Source organism: Schistocerca nitens, chromosome 5 (genome assembly GCF_023898315.1).
Source record: "Schistocerca nitens isolate TAMUIC-IGC-003100 chromosome 5, iqSchNite1.1, whole genome shotgun sequence".
Lineage (NCBI taxonomy): Eukaryota > Metazoa > Arthropoda > Insecta > Orthoptera > Acrididae > Schistocerca > Schistocerca nitens.
The window spans coordinates 637,800,822-637,815,619 of NC_064618.1; the positions used below are offsets into that span (position 1 = coordinate 637,800,822).

A 14,798-nucleotide genomic window follows, 5' to 3' on the forward strand; every position below is an offset into this window, starting at 1 on the left:
CAGTTAGAATTAAAGTACATAGACAGAGGATCTACACTAGCAACAAACATTTCACACACATTCTTATTAACAGAAGTGTTATCTGCAATGGTTGATGTTATTTATTGTAAATAATGTACTTACTGCAATTCTTGTTGTATAGGCCAAGGACTGGAATGTTTCCCCAGTGGCCAGAAACCCATGTGGCTGCAAGTTTGTCAAAAAGTAAATAAAAGTTACACACTGGAAGTTTTTGCTATTATGAAACTTTGTGTAAAAGATATATACCTGTCTCTTGATTTTATGACCTGCTTTATGTTTTTATCTTGCCAGTAAATATCTTTTTCAGGGATGGGAGTAACTTTGAAAAAAATCCATTTGAATAAAATTATGAAACGAATATCGATCTTGAAACCTATGTAATGAAGTGCGTTACTCCAGAGTGATGGTAGTCAATACAACATAAAGAATATGGTTATTATGCAAGCATAAAGTGACATTTAAAACTGAAAATGTGATGAAGATTCAATTGAGTTAACAAATAACTACTATAAACTACAGTGTGTTGTACAGAATATGTAATGTTCCTCTACCAGCAATTCAGATTCAATATATCAACAAGTCCAAAATCTTTTTGATGGTTTTCTCCATACTACTTCAACTTTTGCTAACAGAGTTAATGCAGCTGTATTCTGTACATCCATTTACATAAACAAACTGTGTAATTAGTGCACCAGATGCAGCCAACAACTGCCACTGGAGAGTGCTGGAATCACAAATCCCGATGATGAACACATTTCACGATCTGTAGCAGGACATTTAAGAGAATGTAACAACCACAAAGGATACCACGTCTAGCATACTTCTCAATGAGAAACATATCCCATGTGAGGATGGGTTTAGGTCCTGCAAATCCCCGGTCAGCACTCACTGTCTAACATGTGTCACTGTTGTTGCTACCCTTTCCCTCCCCCTGTCTTCTCCTCCTTATTCCTCACTGCTTTGCTCTGACCCCCTTACTCTAGTCAATTATACTTCTGTGAGTCTACGAATCTTCATCTCCCTTGTTCTCTCAGCAGACACCTTCTCCCTTCTTTCAGTTTTGCCCCCGCCCGTGGTTCTCCCAACCTCGTTCCCCATATTGCCATATTGAACACATTGTTGCCCCCTGACTAGGCAAGAGGATTCAGTGGTTAAGACACTAGACTCACTTTTGGGAAGCCCAGGGTGAAATTCTTATCCAGACTTATGTTTTCCATGGTCTCAAAAATTGCTTGAGGCAAATAACTGGATGGTTCCTTTGAAAAGGTCACAGCCAATTCCACCCAATCCTCCATCCTTCGCAGTCTGAACTTCTGCTTCATTTATGACGGCCTTGTTCATGGTGCAATGTCAAACCCTACTTTTCTTTCCTTCACTGCTACCTGCGCCTACATTAGGGCGAGTCCACTCAGGTGTGACACCCCTACCACTGCTTCTCTTTGCCATTCCTCCTCCTCCTCCTCCTCCTCCTCCTAGCACATTCACCTTTCTTCTTCTCCCTTGTTCTTTGCACATCTCATCTGCTCACCTCTTGTCCATAGTTTATCCTGTGCTTTCAAGTTAACTTTTATGATACAAGTAGTACTTTGCTGCTAGATTTCAGTGATTCACAAAAACTATTAATCATTAAAGCTACTTAAATTATTTTGAAGTGATGGCAGCTATGTCAGTTGAAGTATTGGTGGTGCTTGAGGATCCGGCATACACAAAGGCTTTTATGGAGTTACAGGAGAGATAGGGGTCTAAATCTAGGAATGTGATGGGTTGAGCTGAAGAGGATGTGATGAAATACGTAGGAGAGATGATGTAAAGCTGTGATGTAATGTGATTCAGTTTCTTAATCCATATCATGAAGCTATCATGATGAAATCTCAATCATGCTGGATTGTTAGGGTTGTGAGTGACTAGGGAGGATTCCTGTATATAATCCATAACCAGGTTGATGTACACTAATCAGCCATTTGACCATCTATCTAATAGCTGGTATGACCACCTTTGGCACGGATAACAGTGACGACCCATCATGGCATGGAAGCAGTGAGGCCTTGGTAGGTCACTAGAGGTAGTTGGCACCATATCTGTGCACACGTCAACTAATTCTCGTAAATTCTGGGGAGAGGGGCGATGAGCTCTGATGCCACATTCAATCACATCCCTGATGTGTGCCTTCGGGCTCAGATCTGATGACTTGGAGGTTTGGGGGGGGGGGGGGGGGGGGGGGTACATCTATCAGAGATCACCACTTCGTTTCTCGAACCATTCCATCACTCTCCTAGCCTTATGACATGGTGCATTATCTTGTTGAAAAATGTCACTGCCATCGGGAAACATGATTGTCATGAAGGGGTGAATGTGGTCTGCAACCAGTATACAATACTCCTTGGCTGTCATGGTGCCTTGCACGGGCTCCTCTTGGCCCATGGATGCCCCTGTGAATGTTTCCCAGAGCATAATGGAGCCGCGGCCAGCTTGTCTACACTCCACAGTACAGAGTCAAGGAGCTGTCCCCCTGGAAGACGACGGATTCGTGCCCTCCATCAGCATCATGAAGAAGGTATCAAGCCATGCAATGCTCTACACTTGCCAACATCCAGTGCTGATGATCATATGCCCATTTCAGTCATAGTTGCCAAAGCCATGGTGTTAACATCAGCACATGCTTGGGTCATTGGCTGCGAAGACCTGCCGTTTGGTTGTTCAGTGCACTGTGTGTTCAGACACACTTGTACTCTGCCCATCATTTAAGTCTGATGTTAGTTACACAACAGTTTCCCACCCTTCCTGTTTTACTAGTCTTCCCAGCCCACGACATCTGACGTCTGTAACGATGGGTGCCTCCCAACCCCATGATGTCTGGACATGATTTCACCTTGGTTTTGCCACATGTTGGAGACACTCACCACAGCACTCCTTGAAATCCCATAAGTTGTGCAGTTTCCGAAATGCTCATGCCGAGCCTGTGGATTCTCATACTCTGCCCTTGCTCAAACAACACGCTCACTGATACTACATGCACCGTGCATGTATCTGACTAGCAGTCATTCCTAGCCAGGTGATGCTGCTGTTGCCTGGATGGGTTTATATCGATAGTAGGTTGGTGGCCACAGTGCACTGGCTGATCAGTGTGTGCATTAATTATGTGACACACGTTTGGTTGTATTAACCTTTCTCCAAAGACTTTGAAGTGAGAGTATGAGTCACAATTTGCACAAGGAATTAGGTGTTTCGTCTGGAGTAAACAAGACATTTGGAAAGACTGTATTCACTGGCTGCAAAGTCACAAGCATGGGAGGGAAGTTGATTTATAGGGAGGTAGCATCAACTGTGGCAAGCGAACAGCTGGTTCATAACAACTTGTGACCTGTGGAGAGGCAGCAGTGTTTTGTGTATTTGGTGAGCAGTGTGTTGAGGCTGTAAGGAGAAACACTCTTAAGTGCTAGCACAGGAGCCAACCACAGTGATGTATAGAGAATAGTGTGCTATGTGTATTTCTGGAATTTAACAGATGGACCCAGCATTTAAGTCTGATGTTAGTTACACAACAATTTCCCACCTTTCCTGTTTTACCAGTCTTCCCAGCCCACGACATCTGACATCTGTAACGATAGGTGCCTCCCAACTCCGTGATGTCTGGACATCTCAAGGATATAAGGATATCTCAGTAGTCTCCCTGTCTCTTGTGTCTCTTCCCATCCTACCACACTATTCTTCCTCACCCCCTTCTCCCTCCCACCTTTGACCTACACCCTTCACTGTTTACATCATCACATCCCTACTTCCAACCCGTAACCCCCCCCCCCCCTCTCTCTCTCTCTCTCTCTCTCTCTCTCTCTCTCTCTCTCTCCCCCCCCCTCCCTCCCTACCCCTCCCTCCCTCCCTCCCTACCCCTCCCTCCCTCCCTCCCTCCCTCCCTCCGTCCGTCTGTGTGTGTGTGTGTGTGTGTGTGTGTGTGTGTGTGTGTGTGTGTGTGTGTGTGTGTGTGAGAGAGAGAGAGAGAGGGGGGGGGGGGGCACATGGGGCACTTGTGCAGTACTACGCCATCAGCCAGTGACCAAGATATGATCATACAAAGTATTTTTGTATTGGCTCTGTTAATGTTTTATTGATATATCCCAATATGTTATACACAATGACTAATAATCAGCAGAAACAAAATTAAAATTCAGTGTGCACAAAGTTAGTGAAAGTGGACATCTGATTTTCTTAACATACATATGTGATTTAACAGATAGGTTTAGCAGCACCATCAGATTGTCCTCTGTTGATGCTGTTATGTACAGGAAAGTATCACTATTCGACAATCATAAAGAAATTCAGAAAGACTTAGAAATTTCTTTTATTTCCTTAAATGAATGGAAGCTCTCTTTCAATTTTGATAAATCCACAATGATATGTACGATAAAAAGGAAGAACCCAATTGTACCCATTCACTTTATTAGTAGTCAACATCTGGAGTAAGTATGTAGGGGTAGTAGCAAGAAGTGATATGAAATTGGATACACATCCAATCAGTAGTATGGAAGGTGAATGGAAAACGTGGTTACACTGAAAGTTGAAAATGTAGTGCGTCTGTAAAGGAAGTACTGTTCCAGCACTTCCAGTTCTCATCGAGTAGACATGATACCAGAAATTGAAAAAAATTGCCAGATGGCTACTAGACACATAATAGATTGATATTAGCCTATGCAGAAGTGTAACAGAGGTTATTCTTCTAAAAACCTGTTGTGTAAATGTAGAGACTTGGTAGATAAACATAGATAATTTGTATTCAAAGGAGACTGTGTGACAGATCTTCTGCCACCATTGCATACCTTGCGTATAGATGCATAAGGTAAGAGAAATTAGGGAAAGTATGGTCAGACATTTTTCTCTCATTCAATATGCAAATGGAATAGCGCAGAAATTTGTTAATAATGGTACAAAATACCTTCTGTTACACTACAGTGGCTTGCGGAGTACTTACAGGGTGTAAAAAAAAAATGTGTGTACTACGTTTAGAATGTTTAGGCGAGATAGAAAAAAAGCTGTATGCGCCATTTACCCACTAGGGACCCTTGAATGTTTTGATGTAGTGACTTTACAGGCTATGTCCAAACAGTTGCTTTAGAGATGTTGCTGAAAATGTCTTCTGTTTACAATAATGCACAGCTCACATCTGTATGGTAAATGATTGTTTAACTTGATCAAAACCACATAGTGTTCCACGAATGGCTACAGTTTAAGGCAAATGGGCAATCAACTCTTCTGGAGTATCTATTGGTGTGTTGTACACCAAATGCTTCAGCTTCCCTAATGAAAAGGAATCCATACGGGCAAGATGGGAGAACACGATGACTATGGTACACCCCTGCCAATCCAGCAGTTGGGCAAGACATTGCCTAAACGTTCTCTGACATTAATAGCAAAGTGTGGTGGGCCTCTGTCATGCTGGAACCATAATCATTGCCTGACTAGTAGTAGGACATTCTTCGACATTTCTGGTAGTACTTCACGGAGAAAGATAGGGTAATATTCTCTAGCAATGTATTAAGCAGAAAATACGGCCCAATCAGGTGTAAATGAATAATACCAGCCCACACATTTATGGTAAATTTCTGTTGATATTGGAACACAAGAGTTGCTTAAGATTTTCCATCTCTCAGACACGGTTATTGTGGCTGTTGACTATTCCTTGCCTTGTGAAGGCAGTCTCATTAGTAAGCAAAACTCAGGGACTTTTACAATTTGATGTGGACACCATTGGCAGAATTCGGTGCACTAGGGAAAGTCATCAGTTGATAAATCTTGTGCCTTCTGATATTTGGATGGATGCATGCCTGACTCCTGCAGGATGTTCCAACATTGGTGTTGGAGGTATTTAGTTCCTATGGATGACATATTGGTGTTGGGGTTGCCCTCAGTTAGCTACAACACAGCTTCCTCAAACTGAACAGTTAGCACACTGTGAGGTCCACCAATTTTCTTCTCACTTTAATCTAAGGAATCCCTTTTCGCAAAGAGGACCATCAAGTCTCTGAAATGTGACATGATTTATTTGATAAGCTCTTCCATGGAAAACATTCTGCGTACAGATAGCTTGCTGCTCTATTGTTGCAACTTGCCTCCCCATAACTTGGTTAGAGTGTAATCAGCCCTCAAGAAACTGCAAACATCAGTAGAAACTTGTTGTCAGTAATGAAATCTTACCCTTACTACCAATAAGGTATAATTGTGTTGCAAATTTGACTCCAGTGTCAACATATTGTACATGTAGCAGTCAAAACAGCTGTGAACTTTGTGTCAAACCCTTGAAGGACACCTGGGAAACGGTACACCTATGATATTTATGTCACATAACAAAAATGTTTCTCTTTATGTCTTACAGAAAGCACTAATAAGATCCAGCTTTTTTAAAGTCACGATATCAAGCCTCCTTTAAGTCTGTAAGTGCCTTAGAATACAGGGCAAAAAAATAATTTTTTTCTTTGTTTGACATACATTTACTTGTTAAAAATGTCTTATATAATTTTGTTACTCACAGAAAACTTATAGAATGTTTTCTTTTTCAGTCTGAGCTGCATGAACTGGTTCAGAAGCTACAAGATAGAATAGATGCAAAACGTCACCGGAAAAGTCAGCCAAAACATAGTGCTCCGTCTCAGAAATAACTAGTCACTCCAATTTCTTACAATCTTGTAAATAGCAACCATTAGGCATCAGTCAGTTGTATTACTTGCATGTCTTTTGCTCGCTGAATCCCTCATAGTAGTCCATTTGTGAAATTTTTGTTTTGTAGTATTATTTCCAGGATGTGTGTATGTTGTGCTTTTCCTAGAGTAGTTCATTTTAGCCTTGCCATTAGTTTTGTAATCATGTCAAGTATCTTAATACTCTCCAGTTTCAATGCTGTTGTTGTCTTTTCTACAAAAATGTCAAGGGGTGAGCTTGACATTGAAAGTTTTCTCTGTTACCAGAAGTCAGCTTGCTTCAGCATTCCATTACTCATATGTAGCAGTACTGCAAACAAAACATAGCAGAGTCATTGGGCAGATGTTACTGTAATGTTTCCCTTGTGGTAGAATATATTATGTAACACGTTCCTGTAACGAAACAGCTTCCATTTTGGATCAAAGTCCTACAGTAACATTTAGTCAAGTATAATATGTTATCAAGTCTACTTATCAACCACTTCCCATAAACAGTACTGAGTTATGAATGCTCAGTCTGCTTTCATTGTAGCAAAGATCACAATAAAATACTATGTGAAGGTATTTAGGCAAGTGTTAATTACACATTTTAGAAATTGTGACATGTTTGGCAATCTTCAGAAAGGGATAACAAATTTTGTTATTTTTCGACTCTGTGTATTGCCAAGGATAAAAGAAGAAAATAAATAAATGAAAATAACAAAGAAAAGTGGGCTTGCATCCACTGGGTTGAGTGACCAATTTCTTAACATTTTTGATATAACCCTACTTTTCTTTGGAAATGTAAAATTAATTGGCACTGCTTACATTGGCTTCACAGGAACTAATTTCTAGCAAATGTGTTAGTGACAGTGGACAGTAGTACCATAAGAAAAATTTATTTGATTAATTGCCAACAATATAGTTGTTCTTTATATCAGTAAATATTTCTATATAGTATTTTATTGTGATTAATTTCTGATTGCGATAAATAAAATATGTAATTATTTGCTACTGTAACTATTACCCCACAGGTATTCAGATATCTTGGGCTGTTTTATAATTTGACATAAACATCACAGCATTTTTAAAGATAAGCTTACATGTAGATATGCATATACATGACAGTGCTAAATATTTGTCACATCTGGCGATGTGTAAAAGGGACAGGTGAACACACCTAAAATGACAGCCATAGCATTCCACAGTATTTATTTGTTTATCTTAGTATTGAATTGTCTAGGACACACGGGGAAGCACAACTGTAGCTTCCGTCAATAGCTGTTACAGCTAGTGAGCCCTGAAATAGTTTTAGCACTTTGCCCTCATCCCACTGTCATATGAATTATACTGCATTTTAACTATCATTTTCACTTCATTGTATTAACCTTCACTGCATTCTTTATGACTGATATGGCTTCTTTGCCCTCACTTCCTTTTCATTCTTCCTTCCCTATTTGACACATCTAGTCTTCCCTATGGAAAGTTCCATGTTGAAACTGATACTTTGTGAGTGACGTGGTTTTGGCAGTAATAGTATTGCTAGAAATAAGTGCTTCTCTTGTTTCAGATATATGGATGTCCTCATTACTATTGTATGCTTTACATCATTTGCCACAATTCACTTTCATTTTTTCCTGCCTTTGTTTTATTTGACAAGTATTAAATATGACCTTTTTTCATGTGACTGTTTCTTGATAGTTGTTTCTTGGGTAATTGCCAGTCAGTATCTGATAAATGATTATTTTAAATGCTTCCAACATCGTCATACAAAGACCAGTTTTCCATGCAGTATCTGGATGTGTTCCATGATATTGCAGCGTTCCTTATAGGTATCGTATCCACAAAGTTAGATGTACGATCTGGAAAAGCTTTAAAGTTCTACTTATTACTTTACTCGCATAAGGTTTATGTGTTCCATTGTTTCATGCTCACACATATATTTTGAATCTCTTTTATGCTCATGGTCATTGAGAATTCATTTAAGATGAATATTCTTTCAATGTTCTTATTTAGAATGACATGTTGAAAAACCAATCCTATATTGCTTATAGTTAGTTATATATTTTCTTATTCTGAAATTTTTCTTACCTTGTTTTCATATACAAATTTATATTTTTGTGTAGGACGAATTGCTTTTTGTAAGTTGAATGGTGTATAGGATTAGCTGTGTTCAAAGTGTTTGATAAGTTACTCCCTATTTTCAAATAATTTATTATGAATTAAATGGGTACATTAAAACTTGGTCATTGCATAGTAACATTCAGGTTTTGTATGATGCCAGCTAAATTATTGCATAAGGCCAGTACTGACATCATGTTTTTATAGCTGGTTCAGTAGACTTTCATGTGTTGCTCTCAACATGTGTGGTACAGATCATTCAAGGGTACAGTGATGATTGTTACTTCCATTTCACCCTTGTCTTGGTGTCTGATGGCAAACCTCTTCCTTCATCCATCCCCAAAGAATAAAATTACAACATATTACATGTGGGTTGAAGCTGGTCATTTGTGTGTGCCATGGCTGCAGGCCCATTGGTCTGGAAAATGGTTGTGTAACCACTAGTGAGCTTTATTTGAGAAATACTGTGAGCACCACTCTGCATAAAGCAATGTTGTCACAGTGAGCAGTCACTGACCATACAGCATCTCCATATATCTTCCACCATACATTGTTGTGTGGAAGCACTGTTATGATCTTGCACCTCACTGTAGTCTTGGGTTCAATTCTAAACTTTGACCACTGGCTCCATGTTTACCAATTGTATATATTGTTTGAATAATGATATTCATTCTTTGGAGCAAAGGGATGTAGCAAACAACTGAATTTCTCTTTGTATTGTCTTCCTTAGAGCTGTCTGATTTCATAATTAATTGTTATATAATGTTGATTTGCAATTCACGACCTATAGACAGTGGAAATCATAGGAATTGGACTGGACAGTCTCAAACCTAAATGTAATCTTTGGTGAGCTTTGCCTTTAATAATATGTAACAATGAAATCAGCAATTGTATGTAACAAATGAAAAAATTGCAATATCTAGGACAGATGGTGTGAAACAAAAAACATCACAATTCGAGAATAAGTGAACACATTGGTTGTAGCAAAAGACAAGACAAAATTGGCAATAAGTTGGGGGGGGGGGGGGGGAGCACAGATCTTTCTTGTCCCAAACTAGGTAAACTTTTCCCACCCTCTACCAGCTACACTTCTTTTCTCAACTTTTTCTTTTATTATGCCTTGCCTGTTACTTCAAATGTAAGAATTGCCTTCAGAAAAACCTTGTAATCTTACACAGATTTTCTCTGCTAAATTGATTATTTCGAAGTTTCTGGGTTTGCAATCACGTTAATGTCATTTTCCTTTCACAATATTTTGATAGCTTCCTTAGTTGTCTTCATCAGATGTAGAGTGCAGATTTTTTATGTTTTGGCATAGCTATTTTGGTCGGTCCTAAATTTCTGTTATACTTTGGCCAAGGACAGCATGGTCCATTCACAGTTTAGTTGGAGTTCAAACAGCAACCAACGAGATCTGCTGCCAAAGATGGCTGGGGAAGCTGTCAGAATATTGTGGAAGGAAAATGGCAACATTAACTTGCCTGAAAACCCAGAAACTTGGAACTTGCTTGATAGCTTATTTCTCAGTAGTTTTTGCCTTTACATTTTTGACAGCCATATTATACTTGTTGTATATTAGTCTTAAATTTCATTAGTCTTCATCTTTTACTTTTGTGTTCATTTTATCAACTCATTTAACCCACTGTCTGACTTTTAATCTGAGGGTGTCCCAATGCGATTCATTTTAATGTTTTTTTATTTATTTGCGGGTTATTTATTTATTTTTATTTTTTCATTTTTTTATCTCTGTTCAAGAATGTTATGTATGAGGATGAGATACAAAGGCAACCAAATATTTGTGGGAAGGTGTGAAACACTTTCTACAAGCACTACTGAAAAGTCCCTTGTGTGAGCATGAAACAACAATGGAAATACAATTCTTGATAACTATCTGATTACTTGTCTGACAGAAGAAGTTCCACAGTATATTTGTCAAAGACTCTTATTTCTCTGTCATAAAGAAGATATCTTGTGAAAGTTCTGTACATGCCTGCCAAAAACTGTGTTGCTTAGAAAAGGATCATCTGATTATTGTACTTAATACTCAAAAAATTTAGTGTTTGTGTTATTGTTATTGTTGTTTTTAATTATTATTTATTCAGTATTTGTAATGTAGATTTATAATTTTGTATCTGATGATCTGTCAGCGAGGTACACAAATATGTTGTTTCTATATTATACACATCTGCAGGATTGCAATTTAATGTGGACCGAAAAATTTGCTAAATCTCCCTGTTTATCATTGCATTTAAGGTACAGTTTTTGAGTGTTCGGAAGAAAGTTTCGCACAAAAAAAAAAGATTTTAAAATTTGTAGTGAAATATTTTTCATTTTTATGATACAGTTTGCTATGTGCCATGCAAATAGTGTTGCATAAAAAAAATACTATAGTGTATTGTTATATGGTTGTAACATACAACTCTTTTGCATATGGAAAATGTAAAACTAAAATTGTTGTGTTGAAGAAATTTATATCTTGGTGATGCCATAAAAAAAACTTACAATGTAAGGATGCATAGAATGTTGAATGTTTTTAAAAACGGGTTGAACAAAATTATCACTGCCATTAGCTTTTAAAAGAATTGTGAAAAGAGAATCTGCATTCAGAATGCATAAATCTAAATTTTCTGATTTGGTTTCTTAGTCTGTTCGTGTATTGAATATTAGTTCACATAAGAACATAAATAGGAACAGTATATAAAAAACTTTAATAATACTGGTTATTTATTTTTGCACTGACAGGTGTGATTTGTTTTAATGAAGTATTTCAATCTGCTTTTTGTACAGAATTGAAATATGTACTGTTTGTTTAATATTTTTGATGAAACATCATTGTATTTATTGACAATGTTTCAGACATGTATATCATTTTGATTAAAGTTTTACTAATGTAGCACAATGTGGTATTTTAAGAAAAAAGTAATTTATATGTACAGAAATTACAAATGAAAAATTACTTGTAAGCTTTTTTATATTTATTTTATTTAACTTATTTATGCACAATTAATGTTTTCACTAATTCTTGTGCTTAATAGAAAAGTACATCATAATTTGTGATCAGCTGCTATTTTGTTTATACATGAAGTTCCATATGATGCAGGCATACATTAATACTTTACTTAAGGACAGGTTGGAAAATTTGATTGTCATAAAATATTTTTGTTGGAATTGTGAATGTTTAGCACCTTAGTTTTGTCTGCGTAAACAGTAACATAAATGGCCAAAAATTTTGTTTGACTGCTTTATCACTATACTTTTTACTTTTTTGTGAAGGAATAGTCATTTCAAGTTCCAGCTTTTCTACTATAAAATATCTGGTGTGAAACAAATTTTGAGAAATTGTAACCAAAAGTTTATTTAATATGAATTCTGATGTTCTTTTATTTTGCGTTTTCAGGCTTTTATCTTTCATTACAATAGGTTGTTTGTACAGTTGCACCTCATTACCATTTGTACTCTAATTTATGATCTGTCTCCATATCCTATCCAGAAGTTCATTGTAAGACAATTAAAGAAAAAATATATATGTGTCAAAAATTTAACATAGAAGCAAAAGCATTTACATAACATCATTAACTTGTACTGAAAATATGTCTGCATCCTATGTGAAATTGTGTTTTAGGATTGATTTGTATTTCCATCAAGACATGCAATAATCTAGCACGTTTTTGTTTTGTGAATTAGCTGTTGTCATCAGCCTCCCTTTCCTGTTTAATAATGTCTTCTCCAGATTCTGTGTAGCAGAAGTATTAAATGATTGTACAAGTGTTAAAAGTGGTACATTGGAATCCAGTAGCATATCATTTTTCCTCCTCTGAGTTTGCTCTGTAATGTTGTGATAAGATAAATGTTTTATTTTATACCTCAGTGATGTAATAGCAGTTAGGAACTACATAACCAAAGTTGATACTTACAGAACTACATAAGTGTAATAGTGTAGCAAATTTGTTTTTTCATAATACATCATTTAAAAATAAAATGTCTTGATTGTTTATACTTGTCAGTTTTTTGTGTCTGAGTATATTAGCCATGATACAATATAAAATTAGTGAATTAATAAGTTATACAATTTATATTGAACACTTTACAGTAGAATGTTACGTTGTCATAATATCCATACAGTTTGTGTCAGAATGCTTATGAATTCACACACCCTGTTCTGTACATCCTGGAGAGCCTTCAGGGAAGTAGAACAAGTCAAGCTGACATTAACAAGCAGAAACAACCATTGTTGGCTACTTCAATAAAATACACTTACAACAAACTCTTCTTGTACATGCATACTCTGCAAATGCACTGTGAAGCACATGGCAGAGGATACATTGTATGATACCATATGTTAGGATTTCTTTCCATTTTAGTCACTCATGAAGCACAGGAAGAATGACTGCTTAAATGCCTCTGTGAATGCTGTAATTATTCTAATATTTTTGGGTCCTATGGAAGATACACACTGAGGGCTACAGAAACTGATAATTACTTATGTCATTACTGATTGATTCATCGTCAACCAGGCCAAACTGCTAAGGATAGAAACTTGAAATTTGTATCGAATGTTGATCTTATACTGTAGGCTTCGTTTAACCTTTAAACTGCTCTAGATGTGCCAGTGCGCGCACCTTTGTACCTGCCCCTGTGTACTCTGAACGTGTTTATGTGCACCACCATTCCTTCTACCTGGTACTCTCAACATGTCTACGTGTAGACACATTCAGAGTACCAGGTAGGACGACTGGTGGCACGTGTAAACACGTTCAGAGCACACAGGGACAGGTAGCAAGGTGCGCGCGTTAAGACATCCAGAGCAATTAAATGGTTAATAAGGAGTTGCTTAAAATTACACTCCTAAAGGGGTGAAGTAGGGGTGAATGGTTTTTTGAAAATGTCTATTAAGGAAATTTTGAAGCTATAACTGTGAATTTAATAATTTGTTTCTTGGTAAAAAATACCTGTTTTAGCGTTTTTAGAAATTCAGCCATTAAGATTGTAAAACAGCAGGCGAAGTGTGTGTGTGTGTGTGTGTGTGTGTGTGTGTGTGTGTGTGTGTTTGTGTGTTAAAGTACTACTAAAGAATTTTTAAAGCTAGATCTATGAAAACTGCTATTTGGCTTCTAAAGAAATATGTGTTACGAGATGAAAGCATCCATGTAAATATCACCACAAGAACTCAAAAGGCAGGATTAACAAAGACCTCTGATTCCAGTTACAAGATTTGCTTTTTGGTCAGAAGTAAATTCTGAAAAAACCATGCTTCTAGGGCCTTAATTAATTTGAAAAGTTTAAATGACACTGCAATTCGTGAACAACATAAAAATGTAGTTAAAAAAAAACCAAGTCTATGCAGGCATATCATCCACATGAGCAAACAGCAGATGCTAAGCTAGTTGTGTATGCAGTGTGTCCCATGAAGAATGGTCAGTATTTAGTGATATTACAGGAATGGCCATTCAAAGCAAAAAAAGACTAGTAAGCATGGGCACTAATATTCATATTGTAAGAGCTATGAGCACTTGTTCAGTAAAAGAGATGAAGATGAAGCAGTGCTCATAGCTCTGGTGGTGTGCACTTTAGAGCCCATGTGTACTGGACATTTTTTCTCGTTTTGGTCCGTACTACCACCTCTCAAAATAATGAAAGCTAAGAGCTTTCAGCAGAAGAGGTTTAACAGTACTCAAGATGAAGTGGTGCTCATAGCTCTTCGGGTATGCATTTTAGAGCCTAGTTTACTAGACTGTTTTTGTTTTGAATGATCGTTCCTATATCCCTCAATATTGACCATTCCTACTGGGTCTCTCTCTCTCTCTCTCTCTCTCTCTCTCTCTCTCTCTCTCTCACACACACACACACACACACACACACACACACACACACCTGTACAGCTGCATTGTGCTGGCTGAATACGCAATGTAGGTAGACTAGAGCAAGGGGTTTTGTCAGGGGGAAAGAGGGTTGGGGAAGCATGACTGACAGCTTGCAGGGAGGTAGCAGGTA

At 37.6% G+C, this 14,798-nt stretch overlaps 1 protein-coding gene across 1 annotated transcript in view; it reads left to right on the plus strand.

Moving 5' to 3' along the window:
• Window positions 1-12,801, plus strand: part of LOC126260636 (uncharacterized) — a 206,337-nt gene extending 193,536 nt beyond the window's left edge. The window contains exon 23 of the mRNA XM_049957973.1: window positions 6,570-12,801. Coding sequence (XP_049813930.1) covers window positions 6,570-6,668 — 99 coding nt within the window. The 3' untranslated portion in view covers window positions 6,669-12,801. The remainder of the gene's footprint in view (window positions 1-6,569) is intronic.
• The last annotated feature ends 1,997 nt before the right edge of the window (window positions 12,802-14,798 follow it).